A 14,428-nucleotide genomic window follows, 5' to 3' on the forward strand; every position below is an offset into this window, starting at 1 on the left:
AGCACACTCCCACCACCGCTGCCGGTTGTCATGCTTTGCCTATAACCACGTTCACACTGCAGTTCCCCACTGCTCTTGATCCGTGGCAGCAATGTTTCCTTGGAATCATGAAATGCCTTCATTTCCCATGGTTGGGAAAATGAACGACACGCAGTAACCCTTATTTTGATTTTAACTATATTTATTATGAATTCATCTGTCCATCAAACTTGGTGTGTATTACATGTCTAAGCAAGTGATCATCTAGATAGATGTCTCAATTATAGATTTTCTTCTAACCAACTTATATACTTATCTTTGACTCTGTGGCCCAAGTTTAGATGAAATGGTGAGTTTATGAATGCTAGAGCCCCATGGAATCCATCTTCTACGTGGTCATGAGTAACGTTCACTCCAGCATTTTGCAGTCGGGTGACATAAATAAGTCCATCATCTCTTAGGACATCATGCTCACAGGTGAGCACGTAGGTTCGTGGCAAGGTCTGAAGCTCAGAGTCATTAGCTACCAAAGGTGAAGTGTGTGCTACCAAATGGAGATAAGAAGCATTAAAGATTCCAGTCATGGGTTCAGTGTACACATGGCTCTTTTTATACTTCTCGGGAAGGAAGGCACTCCAGTTAACAAACTTCAGCAGATGTTTGTGCTCCTGAGGCATATGCTGGTTCCTCCACATCGCCTGGGGCAGGGCTGGGTCTCTTGTCACATAGAGACACCCTAACTTAATGAGCACCTTTCTCGGCAGGATGGGCCCATATTCATTCTCCATGTGTGATGGCATGAGCGTGTCGAACAGTTGCAGCCCAGGGTAGATTAAGGCCTGTGCCTTAATCTTATCTTTGAATTCCGGATCATTCTTTAGCTGAAAAACATAATGAAATGAGGCTTCAACCATCTGAGGTCAGTAGTTTATAAAATTTCTAAATCACTAGCAATTACTCTCACAACTTAGAGACAAAGCAATGGGAACAATCATGCATGCACACGTACACGTATGGCCACCAAGCAAATACAAGTGTGCCATTCCTAGGAAAGGCTGTCTGAGACCATCTTGGTGTGAGCCAGCCTAGACAAGAGCAGCAAGAACAGGGTCCGGTGGGTGAGCGGCTGTGCGGCGGGTGTGAGGGACGGGTCAGGTTGGTGAGCGGCTGTGCGGTGGGTGTGAGGGACGGGTCAGGTTGGTGAGCGGCTGTGCGGCAGGTGTGAGGGTTGGGAGCAGGGTCCGGTGGGTGAGCGGCTGTGCGGCGGGTGTGAGGGTTGGGAGCAGGGTCCGGTGGGTGAGTGGCTGTGCGGCGGGTGTGAGGGACGGATCAGGTTGGTGAGCGGCTGTGCGGCGGGTGTGAGGGACGGGTCCTGTTGGTGAGCGGCTGTGCGGCGGGTGTGAGGGACGGGTCCTGTTGGTGAGCGGCTGTGCGGCGGGTGTGAGGGACGGGTCGGGTGGGTGAGCGGCTGTGCGGCGGGTGTGAGGGACGGGTCGGGTGGGTGAGCGGCTGTGCGGCGGGTGTGAGGGAAGGTGGTTGGTGACCCCGGGGAGTCGGAAGAGCAGGAAAAGCGCAGTATTTGTCATCTTCCTTATTACATATCTCAGGTATAAAACTTTCCTTTTTTCTTCTAGTCGTACACAACAGAAAGAACCTAGATTGGCCTCCCCAAAGAAAGCCAGGTCCTGCCACAAACACAGAGCAGATGGCCGCACCACCAACGCTTCAGGACTGCCCTACCGAGGTAGGTGGTGCAGAAACACGCAAGAACTAGTTGAAGTTAAATTCACATCACAAGGGAGAATGTCCAAGTACCTGCAGAACACATAGTCTGTGTGCACTAGGACCCATAAGTTCAAAAGGAAAACAAAGAAGAAATGTCCTATTTATGTTCCAGTATCTTAATCCTTCTTCGGTGCCCTTTGATTGATAATTACCGAAATGAAATGGACCATCTTAACAGTTCGGGGAAGAAATCATGGCCACAGACACAAAACTGAGTTAGGAGCAGAAAGGGTCCTTAAAGACCACTTAGAAGTTTCCGCTGGTTCTTGAGGCAGGAGAGCTCATACTTTCAATCATTTATTTCCAAGCTACGTTGGAATAAAGAAAAATGAAGTGAGATTCACAGTTTGTGAATGACACGAATGCTAGTTTTCCCAATAGGAGTTGTTACATGCCACAAGCTTTAAGCCAGAAGCTGGAAGAATGCCAGGCTTTAGAGAAAGGGGCCAAGTGGAGGCCGCCCAGCCTACAGACGTCTCTGACTGTGCGGCGGCCCGTGCCCCTCTTTCCGACGCCCCCTCGGCTGAATGGTGAAGATGTGTCCTCTGGGCACCCCTGCAAGCCCCCCTTTATTGTAAAGCCTCAAATGGTGCTTCCTGGTGATCGCACAGCAAATCCCTAAGCAGTGCTCTGATGTCCATTATTTCCAATTGATACTGGTCCTGCTTCACTTCAAAAGATTAATGGCGAGAGCCTGCACTGTGTGAATTAACCTAGGACAGTGGCAGCCGTAGGCACTGGAAGTGTAGGGCCACTGGCAGGGCCTCAGGAGGGGAGAGCTGAGGGCAGACTCCTGCGTTTCTGAACCTTTCCCATGTGACAGCCTTGCTGGGAGTGTGTCTGTGACAGGCCGCCATGTTGCAGTATTACACTCTTATACAAACACAAGGCAGCCTGTATCCCACACTAGCCTTGGTGGAGCAGCCTTAGAAGAAAAAGTGCCCAGGGTTAACCTCACTTCAGCTCGCCAGGCCGGTGCTCCTCCTCGGTGCCAGCCCTGCCCCTTTGTCCTCGTGGTGCTGGTGGTGGTTTTGCTTTTCAGATAGAGTCCTGTGCTTTGGCCTTGGGTCTTAGTCTCCCTGACTCCACCTCTTGACTGCTTGGGATTATAGGTGTGCTGCCACACCCAGCTTAAAATTTTCTCAGTGTAAAACCAAAAATTCGAAAAACCCCAACCCCATAGAGAGTGCAGGCAGACTCCTCAGACACACTGTAAACGAAGGTTGACACCCTTATCAATGACAACGACAAGTATTCTGGGAAATAACTAGCAAATACTGCAGAAGAAGAAACAAGTTCACTTATACTTTATATACTATCAGAACATTCTGTTAGTGGTAGGAAGGACAGGAACACTGATATTTCTGTGGAAAGAAGAATGTCCCTTATCAGTGTAAAAACACAGAGCCAGGGTGCATTCCTGTGTGTGCAGGGTCTAGCTCTATGACACATGTACCTGCCTGTGTGTACAGGGTGTGCGTCTGTGACAATAGCACCTGCCTGTGTGTGCAGGGTGTGTGTGACACTAGCACCTGCCTGTGTGTGCAGGGTGTGTGTGTGACACTAGTACCTGCCTGTGTGTGTGCAGGGTGTGCGTCTGTGACACTAGCACCTGCCTGTGTGTGCAGGGTGTGTGTGTGACACTAGCACCTGCCTGTGTGTGCAGGGTGTCTGTGACACTAGCACCTGCCTGTGTGTGCAGGGTATGTGTGACACTAGCACCTGCCTGTGTGTGCAGGGTGTGTGTGTGACACTAGCACCTGCCTGTGTGTGCAGGGTGTGCATCTGTGACACTAGCACCTGCCTGTGTGTCCAGGGTGTGCGTCTGTGACACTAGCACCTGCCTGTGTGTGCAGGGTGTGCATCTGTGACACTAGCACCTGCCTGTGTGTCCAGGGTGTGCGTCTGTGACACTAGCACCTGCCTGTGTGTGCAGGGTGTGCGTCTGTGACACTAGCACCTGCCTGTGTGTGTACAGGGTGTGCGTCTGTGACACTAGCAGCTGCCTGTGTGTGCAGGGTGTGTGTGACACTAGCAGCTGCCTGTGTGTGCAGGGTGTGTGTGACACTAGCACCTGCCTGTGTGTGTGCAGGGTGTGTGTGACACTAGCACCTGCCTGTGTGTGCAGGGTGTGCATCTGTGACACTAGCACCTGCCTGTGTGTGCAGGGTGTGTGTGACACTAGCACCTGCCTGTGTGTGCAGGGTGTGCGTCTGTGACACTAGCACCTGCCTGTGTGTGTGCAGGGTGTGTGTGACACTAGCACCTGCCTGTGTGTGCAGGGTGTGCATCTGTGACACTAGCACCTGCCTGTGTGTGCAGGGTGTGTGTGTGTGACACTAGCACCTGCCTGTGTGTGCAGGGTGTGTGTGTGACACTAGCACCTGCCTGTGTGTGCAGGGTGTGCATCTGTGACACTAGCACCTGCCTGTGTGTGCAGGGTGTGTGTGTGTGACACTAGCACCTGCCTGTGTGTGCAGGGTGTGTGTGTGACACTAGCACCTGCCTTTGTGTGCAGGGTGTGCATCTGTGACACTAGCACCTGCCTGTGTGTGCAGAGTGTGCATCTGTGACACTAGCACCTGCCTGTGTGTGCAGGGTGTGCGTCTGTGACACTAGCACCTGCCTGTGTGTGCAGGGTGTGCATGTGTGACACTAGTACCTGCCTGTGTGTGCAGGGTGTGCGTCTGTGACACTAGCACCTGCCTGTGTGTGCAGGGTGTGTGTGACACTAGCACCTGCCTGTGTGTGCAGGGTGTGCATGTGTGACACTAGCACCTGCCTGTGTGTGCAGGGTGTGTGTGACACTAGTACCTGCCTGTGTGTGCAGGGTGTGCATCTGTGACACTAGCACCTGCCTGTGTGTGCAGGGTGTGCATCTGTGACACTAGCACCTGCCTGTGTGTGCAGGGTGTGTGTGACACTAGCACCTGCCTGTGTGTGCAGGGTGTGCATCTGTGACACTAGCACCTGCCTGTGTGTGCAGGGTGTGTGTGACACTAGCACCTGCCTGTGTGTGCAGGGTGTGTGTGACACTAGCACCTGCCTGTGTGTGCAGGGTGTGTGTCTGTGACACTAGCACCTGCCTGTGTGTGCAGGGTGTGCATCTGTGACACTAGCACCTGCCTGTGTGTGCAGGGTGTGCGTCTGTGACACTAGCACCTGCCTGTGTGTGCAGGGTGTGTCTGTGACACTAGCACCTGCCTGTGTGTGCTGGTCTCCTGGCAGGACACCACCACCACCATCATAATGATGGTTATTTGCTACTCATGGAAGGAAAGCAAACATCAACATTTTAGGGTCTAAGCAAATTTGAAAAGCCCATTTGTCATGTCCGCGGCCTGCGGCCTGAGCCGCCCTGTCCTGGGGCAGGAGGGCTGAGTATGGAGGCAGTGGCCAGGATTTCTCTTCACTCTAACTCATGAAACAGTTATGTAACTAATCTCCTATCAATCTTTGTTAATAAATCAAAAATTGTACAGCTTCTTTGGAAGCTTCCTAACAAAGCCTTTGTCTCAGGGCCTCAGTTTGTTCTCTGTAGTATTTGCTAATTTATTTTCCTTAATGTTTGTCTTTGTATTTTTTTCTTAGAATTATTATAGTACATAAGAGTTTTATTCAATTTTATAACACCAAAGCCACTTTTAAATGTGAAGTGACACAGACAGGACCTGCTTGCTTTCCATTTCATGTTAAAGTAAGATACTTAACATAAATATAGAGACTGAAATAAAGCAGAGTGCATGCACACGCACGGATCACACAGACGGCTGCGCACCTACCGCTTGAACCACTTGGGCTGCGAGCGCACCGCCTGAGCTGTCTCCAGAGATGCAGACGCGGGCGGGATCCACGCCATACTGCCTGAGGATTTCATCCTGCAGAAAAAACTTGACTGCAGAAATACAGTCTTCAAGAGGAACCGGGAAATGATACTGTGGAGCTAGTCTGTAGCTTTAGATGAACAAAAAACCAACAAAGCATTTAGAATTAATACATGTTAATTTAACCAACAGACACATTGATCAAAATTGGCCCATCTTGGAGTCTTGATGTTCACCACCTAAGCCTGTGCTTACTAGTGCTTTCTGTTTTTTGTTTTTTTTTTTAAAAAGCAGTTTAAAAAAAATCAAAATACTTCATGGTATAAAGGATTTCAGGTTCTATGGAAATGAGGACAAGGGTTTATTTTATGAGAGATGTGTGAGGAAATGTTTTCTCTTCATCTCCATAAAAATAAATGAAATTCTTAGGGAAGAGCAAAGCAGACTCACTACTGTGTTTATTACAGTCTCAGTGTTGGTGATTCATAAACTTCCAGAACTGTTGATGGAAATGCACTAGAAAATTTAAAAGCAAAAAATCTGACAGCAGATGATTTGTATTTAGGTCTTTATAAGGTTATATGTCCCATTTCATATCAGAAACACTGTGTGAAAATTTGATTTAAAACAAGAATTGACCTATAAATATACAAGTATCGTGATGCAAGACATTTTGTTTAACCATTGTGAATTTGTACATGTTACTACAGAATCTTCTAGTGAATCTGTGTGTACATTTTCTGTGATAGGAGCACACTTCTTGAGTTTAAAACTTTTTATAGTAGTGATCTTAATACTCATAAGAAATAGTGAATTATATCGACTGCAAGCTTGTTAAAGTATCTAAAATATAGTATAATCTAAAATGCCAAAAATACAACCATTGCTTGAAATATTCTTTCAAGTAAAAAACAAGCCTGACACTGGTGGCTTATTCCTGTAATCCTAGCTACTCAGGAGGCAGAGATCTGAGGTTCATGGTTCAAAGCCAGCCCAGGCAAGGAAAGTCTGTGAGACTCTTATGTCCAATTGATCACCAGAAAACCAGAAGTGGTTGTGTGGCTCAAGTGGTAGAGCGCTCGCCCTGAGCTGAAGAGCTGAGGGACAGTGTCCAAGCCCTAAGTTCAAGGCCCATGACCGATAAAAAAAAAAAGTCCTAAATAAGTTGATGGACTTTTTAAGTCTGTCCAACATATTTAATAATTCAAAAAGTTTATTAAAAATGATTAGGTGACGTTATATAATTAAGCTGCAGAAGAAAAGGAAATCAATATGAAATGTCTTTTTCTTTTGTGGTTGGTAGAAAGCAGAGATTGTAATACGACAGCACTGACTTCCCCTTATTGTCCATTTGACCCCCTTGGACTCTGTCTTAGCAAAGAAATTCTTCATTTAGGGGTAGGAAACAGCCTAAAGTCTCTGAAGTATGTTTTGGAGTATGGAATTTGCAAGACAGGAGGAAAACTTTTCCTCAGGATGAAGCATTCTACAGACTACACCTGAATAGGGTACAAAGTAACAAGCGTTTAGTTGACTGTGAAGTGCTCTTTGAAACTTGGGTAGATGTTAGGAGACGCTAAGCTGTTGTTTGAGAAGGACTTGACATGCTCTGATCATCAGTTCCAACACAGGTTACGTAACATTACTCCAAGCAATAGAAGGCTCATTGTGTAGATTACCGTCTCAACACAGTGTAAGTGTGCAACAGGGGCACGCTCTTCCCGTGCGCGTGCTGCCCAGGCTAGGCCAGGCCTGCCCCTGCGGTCTGGCCCACGCCGTGTTGCACCCAGGGGTCTCCGGAGGGGCCTGGGCGCTGCCTGCCGCCGATAATCAAGCCCCCAGCCCCGCCCTGCCGCCCACGAAGAGCCGTCGCTAGCTTACTCGACTCCCACCACCACAGCGTCCAGTCTGTTTGCCACCATTCTGTTCAGGAAGTTGTAGGCTTCCAGCTCTGCAACGAGACAAGCATAAAGAAGGACCCCGCCAGTAAAGAGCAATGGAAGATCACCTGAGCTTGTGGCATGTCGCTGACGTCCCTGCTGGGGTCCCTGTTGTCCGAGTGACAAATTTTCCTAGTTCTAAGTCAAATGAGAACCAGAGTCCTCCTTGGCCACCCTTGCGCTGCGTCCCGGGGCGGGAGGCCGGGATGGCCTGGCCATGTGTCGGCCCTGCCTACGGCCGGCGGCCGGCCCTGGGAAAGCCTGTGGCAGCCAGCCCTGCCAGAGGCTCTTCTGGAAGAATCCGCAGCTCAAGGGCCCGCTGCCAGTGCTAAGGACATCTGCAGAGCTCAGGGAGCAACTGGCGTGTCATTTGGATCCCAAATCTCTGAGTATCTGTAGAACCTTGGCTACAGCAGAAGTGCTCATTTCCATGGCATCTCATAAAATTGTCTGATACAATAAGCCAGAAATTGAGACTCGGGTTGAAGGTGGTATTGCAGACAGCACTGTCAGTTTTTGTACATTCAGAGGTTGGACCCTATTTTACTTTTCCTAACACTGTTAGTATTGTTGTCTTTTCAAGGAAATGATGTTCATTTCTCTATTACCAAATATACTTCTCAGTGTCACTGAACCAAGTAAGCTATCCTCTGAGATGTCAGAAATCCGCATGAGCATTCACATTCTTGGTTTTTTTGTTTTGTCGGTCGTGGGGCCTGAACTCTGGGCCTGGGCGCTGTCCCTCAGCTCTTCAGCTCAAGGCGAGCGCTCCACCACTTGAGCCACAGCACCACTTCTGGATTTCTCTGCTTGTGTGGTGCTGAGGAATCGAACCCAGGGCCTCATGCATGCAATGTATAAAAATACATTCAGGCTTTTTTTTTAATCTGGAGCTCTTCATGAATTTGCACATCACCCCTGTGCGGGGGCCATGCGAATCATCTCTGAATCGTCCCAGTTTCTGTTTATGTGCTGCCAGTGGCTCACACGTATAATCCTAGCTACTCAGGAGGCTGAGGGTTGTGGTTTGAAGCCAGCCCAGGCAGGGGAATCTGTGAGACTCATCTCCAGTAAACTACCCTGAAGAAGCCAGAAGTGGCGCTGTGACTCAAGTGGTAGAGTATTAGCAGCTCAGGGACAGCACCCAGGCTCTGAGTTCGAGTCCTAGCACAGCAGAAACCCACAAAACCCATATGGTTTATTTTAATTTGAGGGGACTTGAAGTCGGGTTCCTTACTATTTTTAAACATAAGCTTCATGTTAGCCTTTTGTACTTCCAAGACGATGTTATCAATACATTTGTTTAATAAAATCTCATCTATTATTTTAACTATGAGGACACTTGGGTAAGTTGTGATTGATACCATCAACTGAGATGCAGAGACTACTCACAAATAGATACTGTGTCAGCAAACGCCCTCTCAGTGGCATGCATTACATATGTAGGTCATGCATTTGACTCGATGCATGCATATCCACAAGGTGCACTTACTGCAGCTTCCCATGACAAACGCACCCCCGTGAAGGAACACGACCGCAGGCCTCCGGCGTTCCGCGGCCCCCGTGGGCATGTACAGGCGCACGGGGACGCCACCGAAGTCCATGTCTAACACTGTCAGGTTCCTGTCGGACTCCGGCCTTGTCAAGAGCACGCTCGATATTGTCAGGTAGAACTCTTCGTATGTTATGATACCCATGTTTTCAAGTAACATAGCCTGGTGACACAAAGCAAAATTTAAAACACTGAAGATTTTCATTAACACCAAATGCACAAAACGTCACAATTTAAAGGGAAGACTAGTGGCATTAAGCGTCACTGCCCTACAAGACTGTGAAATTTATGTAATCAATCTCAATAATAAATTATCAAAAATAAAGGGAAAGCTAATATATGACAGTGTGGTCTTTTAAATACCCTAACGTGTGCGCTTACTGACTCAGATACTGCAAGTGTGCGGTGTCCCGAATAAGAGTGACCTCTTTTAAAGTTATCTATTTCCCGATACTGTATCTTAGGTGAATCTAATTGCTTCGGAAATGTAAAGTTTTGTCAGAAAAAAATATATTTACATTATAAATATATATTTTCGTTGTATTCATCTTTCTAACACTTTCATTTTATTTTAATTTACTGGTCATTCAATTTAATAGAATATTTTTTTGTGCTGCTCCTGGGGCTTGTGCTCAGAGTCCGGGCGCTGTCCCTGAGCTATTCTGCTCAAGGCTAGTATTCCACCACTTGAGCCACAACCCCACTTCTAGGTTTTTGGTGATTAATTGGAGCTAAGCGTCTCACAGAAATCTGGGCACCAGTGGCTCATGCTTGTAATCCTAACTGCTCAGTAGGCTGAGATCTAAGGATTGCGGTTCAAAGCCAGCCTAGGTAGGAAAGTCCATGAGACTCTAACCTCCAATTAACCACCAGAAAACTGGAAATGGTGCCTGAAGACCTGAGGGACAGTGCCCAGGCCCAGGGTTCAAACCCCATGACCAATCCCCCCCCCCAAAAAAAAAAAAACCAAAAAGTTTTTGAAATGAACTGGACTTTGAACTTAAAAAGTGATAGCTGAAAGGAACAATATGTGGGAACTGGTGTGTGCTGTTGACCTTGTATAATCCCAAAGCAACTGTTCTGCTACTTAAAGATACTAAGTTTCAACTTAAAACACACACACAGAAATACATGCACAAGCATATAAAACTTATACTCAAGGAGACAGCCACATCCAAGTCACAAAATAAATGTATGTTTGGAATTTGGAACTAGGAGGAGTCTGAGACATAATCTAAAAGTCAGGTGTAGGTATCTGTTGTCTTTGTGAGCTAAATTCGCAGGAACACCTCTGTGTTGATGGCCATGTCTCATTCTCTTCAGGATCACTCGCCACCTCATCAAGGGAACCAGTCATTAGGTAGGAAACGAGAAGTAGGCTTAGTTTACTCTTCTTGGAAATTAGGTCTGGTCAAAAGTCAAAAGCAAGTCGAATAGAGATGAATTCTCAGTGCAATCACATTCTTCAGTGTACAATTAATTTTTAAATTATTTATGCTTAGCCTCAATATTCTTGAATGTCTTTAAGAGAGATGAATTTATTTTTCCATACAAGTATAATTATGAGTTATAATATTCTAATTAATGTTTCTCAAAATCTTGAAGAATATGAGGATGGATATGTTTATTATTAAATGTTATTTACAATGGAATTGTTAAAATATAGGTTCGAGTAGCGTAGTCCTAGCCAAGAAAAAATGAACTCAAGCCGGGCGCTGGTGGCTCACGCCTGTAATCCTAGCTTCCCAGGAGGCTGAGATCTGAGGATCGCGGTTCAAAGCCAGCCCATGCAGGAGAGACTGTGAGACTGCTATCTCCAATAAACCACCAGAAAACCGGAAGTAGCTCAAGTGGTAGAGCGCTCGCCTTGAGCTGAAGAGCTGAGGGACAGCACCCAGGCCCAGAGTTCAAGCCCCACGACCGACAAAAAAAAAAAAAAGAAATGAACTCAAAGTCATTAACCACAACTACAAATTATGTACACAATACAAAAGAAATACTACTCTGAGAAGTGAACAGAAGTGTGATTAGGAAGAAATCCAAAACTTGAATAAAGATTCCAACAAGAGGGTGAATTATCCACAGCCAGGCGCTGGTGGCTCACGCCTGTCATCCTCGCTACTCAGGAGGCTGAGAGCTGAGGATCACAGTTCAAAGCCAGCCTGGGCAGGAGAGTCCGTGAGACTCTGATCTCCAATGAACCACTCAGAAGACTTGTCTTGAGCTGAATTGCTGAGGGACACGCCCAGGCCCAGAGTTCAAGCCCCATGACCGACCAAAAAAAAAGAAATGTATTAAAGTCATCCAAAAACCTGGAAAAGTCATTCCTATAGTTGAAAGTTAATTTTATTTTTTATACAGTTGTATCACTGGTAGTGATTTATAATGAAATGAACACCATCTTCTGTAAGGGAATTAATTACTAATATAACTGTTAAATGTTTCTGACATGCAGAAAGTCCTCTGGTCTGCAGTAACTCAAAGAATGAGAATAGTTTTTGAGTAAATAAATCTTGAGAATTACTTAAAAAGTTAAAAGTAGTAAATATACATCGGAATGCAAATTGACAAACTCATTTAAGTTTTAAGAGAATGCATGAAAATACATTACATGCATAACATTTCAACAAATTTCCCTTTTGGACAATATCATTTCCTTTATTCACAATATGTGGTCATTCTCTTTAGACACAGACACAAAGTCTGAAAAAGAGTTATGTTCTTCCTTGGTTTGTACATATTCAAATAAGCATATTCATGACTGGTAAAATTAATCATAATATTATTTGGTAGATTCATTCTACAAGAAAAGTCTTGCCTCTTTCAAAACACTAACTGAAAGAAAGTCAATGTATACTTATAGCAAGGCACTCTTATTTTTTAGGGAAATATTACCGTTAGTGATATCATTTTCATTGAAGCATCCAAAAGTTGTACTTTCCAAGGTTCTTCAATGCCTTCTGGTATGGGTATATAAATATAGTAAGCAAGGAAAATACAAAACAGTCCGAAGTACAGAGTTTTGTGTCCCATGATACTCTCTTCCCAGGTTCTCTGTGATAATAATTTAATGTCACCTCATATATACTAAATGCTAAACAATAGGACAAAGGTAGGTGGTTAACTTTCTCAAGTAATGTGGGCACTGTAGCAACACTGACTTAACAGTTCAAGATTAACTGAGTGTGGTAACTGATGATGCAATCGCCCTTCTTTCTGAACGTGAATTTGCAGTACAGCCTGTCAAGGGTCATCAGTAGCAAACAACTTGAGATGTCAGCCGCTAGCATTTCTTCACTCAGCCTGAGGCCGCAGCAGAACATACAAAGAACCATGAAGTATGGTCTTTTGCAGAGATTGGTGACAGGAGATCCGAAGCAAATCCTGCTGTGTGACCATCATTAAGAACCACCTGTGGCACCCATGTGGGCGGGAGGCTCTGGGATGAGCTGCGGCTGGCTGCCGTCCTCAGCCTTTTCACTCAAGGCTGGCTACTGCCTGAGCCAGGGCTCCCCTTCCACATGCTGGTGGCTGATAGGGTGTCACCCGGAGTGGCGCCGCAGTGCCATCCTTGGTGTTTGTGGCTGGGCGCCGGCCCCTCTGGACCCTGCTCCCTTCCATCAGCTTTGCGCTCTGGTAGCACTTGGCCCAGAGATTGCCAGGCTGGCTCTGCCATTGAATGTGGGCATTATGACACAGGCGTTTCAGCAACTTTTAACAAAAGGCCGATTGCATCGATGCTGTCCTCAAGATCCATGGTTTCATTCTCAAACACTGTTGGGCCCAGACACATGCTCATTTTCATTTGCATAGCTTTTTGTTGTTGTTGTTTTTTTGGTCATAGGTCTTGAACTCTGGGCCTGGGTGCTGTCCCTCAGCTCTTCAGCTCAAGACCAGCGCTCTACCACTTGAGCCACAGCACCACTTCCAGGTTTTTGAGTGGTTTATTGGAGATAAGAGTTTCACACCTTTTCCTGCCCAGGCTGGCTTTGAACCTTGATCCTCAGATCTCAGCCTCCTGAGTAGTTAGGATGATAGGCGTGAGCCACTGGTGCCCAACATTTCCATGGCTTTTATTCTGAGATGAGTGTTTTTCCCAGGATAAAGTTCATTTCAAAGATAACCTTGTTTAAATCTCCACAACACACAAATTACTTGGGGAAGGGAGAGAATTGCTCTTAGATTTTTTTAAGAGGAGGGATGGAGAAAGGTTGATTCTTGGGTACTAAGTTTTGGTTAGGAGGAAGAATTTCTGTTTTGCTGTTGTGCTGTATGGTGACCGCAGACAGCACTTATGTACTGTGCAGATCAAAGAGGTAGAAGACAGGATTTTGACAGTTTTCACAGTAAAGAAATGATAAATGCTTGAGCAGATAGATATGCTTAATATGACTATGCATTGGATGAAAACACCATGTAACCAATTGATAGGTACAATTTTAATGTTTTATGTAGGAGTTGAAATAAATTTAAACAAGTGAAGTATTGGATGAAAGCGCAAAAGAAGAAAAGAGAATTGATTTCAGTTTGTCGTACTCTCAAGAGACTTAGAGTGCGTATGACCATGTGGGATGATGCCAAGGGACACAGACTCCACGAAGATGGTTTTCTTTGTTGTTGTTGTTGTTGTTTTTGATGTACCACATGATTTGTGTTTTTGTCCCCCTATGGCATATTCCCTGTGGTCACTGATTTGATTTTGGTACCCTGGGTATTGTATATATGTTTATCTAATTAGGGAAGGAAAGGGGAACAAAAAAGGATAGGGGAATCGATGCAGCAGTGATAGAAGACAGTGTGCTGGAGGTGGTCTGAACAACTTGTGGGCTGGGCTGGGGGAGGGAAAGGAGAAAACCGAGGGAGGGGAACAAGTTTGACTAGAAACGTACTCAACACTATGTGCATCACCTTGACAATAACATTAAAAGTAAAAATGCAAAGATAAAGAGACTTAGAAATCAGTTGCGTGCGTGTGTGTGTGTGTGTGTGTGTAAGCACAAACACATAGGAACTTGTATGAAAACCTATGGGGTGATTTAACTATTCAGCTTGAATTTATCATAGGCAACTTTACCTTACAGTTATTTCTTTCAAAGACCTTCCAGGTTCTTTCAGAGAACCGTAAGTCAGCCAAAAAACAAAAAACCTGACTCTGGGAAATATTTTTAAAATGTTTGTGTCTATACAAAGTTATAGTTAAGTTTTTATTGTTATCATTAGGGCACTGTGCAAAGGGTTTGCAGTTCCACAGTTCGGTGTTGAGGATAGCACCTCTGGCTGCTGTCACCCCATCTCTATTATACCCTCACGGGTATAATAGAGTTTTGAAATAGAAAAACATTTTCATG

At 45.7% G+C, this 14,428-nt stretch overlaps 1 protein-coding gene and 1 non-coding gene across 3 annotated transcripts; both read right to left on the reverse strand.

Moving 5' to 3' along the window:
- Positions 1–195: 195 nt before the first annotated feature.
- On the reverse strand, positions 196–12,121 carry Aadacl2 (arylacetamide deacetylase like 2). Of its 2 annotated transcripts, XM_042665651.1 has the most exons (5): positions 11,976–12,121; positions 9,021–9,243; positions 7,470–7,539; positions 5,547–5,718; positions 196–860 (listed from the first exon to the last, which is right to left on the reverse strand). In XM_042665651.1, the coding sequence occupies exons 1-5, from the start codon at positions 12,111–12,113 to the stop codon at positions 261–263; spliced, it is 1,203 nt and encodes a 400-aa protein (XP_042521585.1). In that variant the 5' UTR covers positions 12,114–12,121; the 3' UTR covers positions 196–260. The 2 variants fall into 2 exon arrangements, 1 of the variants encoding a protein (XP_042521585.1); XR_006145066.1 differs by lacking the exons at positions 196–860; positions 7,470–7,539; positions 11,976–12,121 and having other exon boundaries at positions 5,640–5,718; positions 9,021–9,053.
- On the reverse strand, positions 8,410–8,517 carry LOC122095231. The gene has a single exon (XR_006145074.1). It is a non-coding gene; the product is annotated as a U6 spliceosomal RNA (small nuclear RNA).
- Positions 12,122–14,428: the final 2,307 nt, after the last annotated feature.

The sequence above is a fragment of the Dipodomys spectabilis genome, unplaced genomic scaffold, assembly GCF_019054845.1.
Source record: "Dipodomys spectabilis isolate Male_0828 unplaced genomic scaffold, ASM1905484v1 ptg000340l, whole genome shotgun sequence".
NCBI lineage: Eukaryota > Metazoa > Chordata > Mammalia > Rodentia > Heteromyidae > Dipodomys > Dipodomys spectabilis.

Bases quoted from the DNA above. Each gene is read 5' to 3' on its own strand.
- Aadacl2 (XM_042665651.1), bottom strand. From the start codon at position 12,113: ATGGGACACAAAACTCTGTACTTCGGACTGTTTTGTATTTTCCTTGCT. The intron at 7,540-9,020 runs GTAAGTGCACCT...GTCTCGTTGCAG, and splicing joins GTTTGTCATGGGAAGCTGCA to AGCTGGAAGCCTACAACTTC. The intron at 5,719-7,469 runs GTAAGCTAGCGA...GTTCATCTAAAG, and splicing joins GCTGTGGTGGTGGGAGTCGA to CTACAGACTAGCTCCACAGT.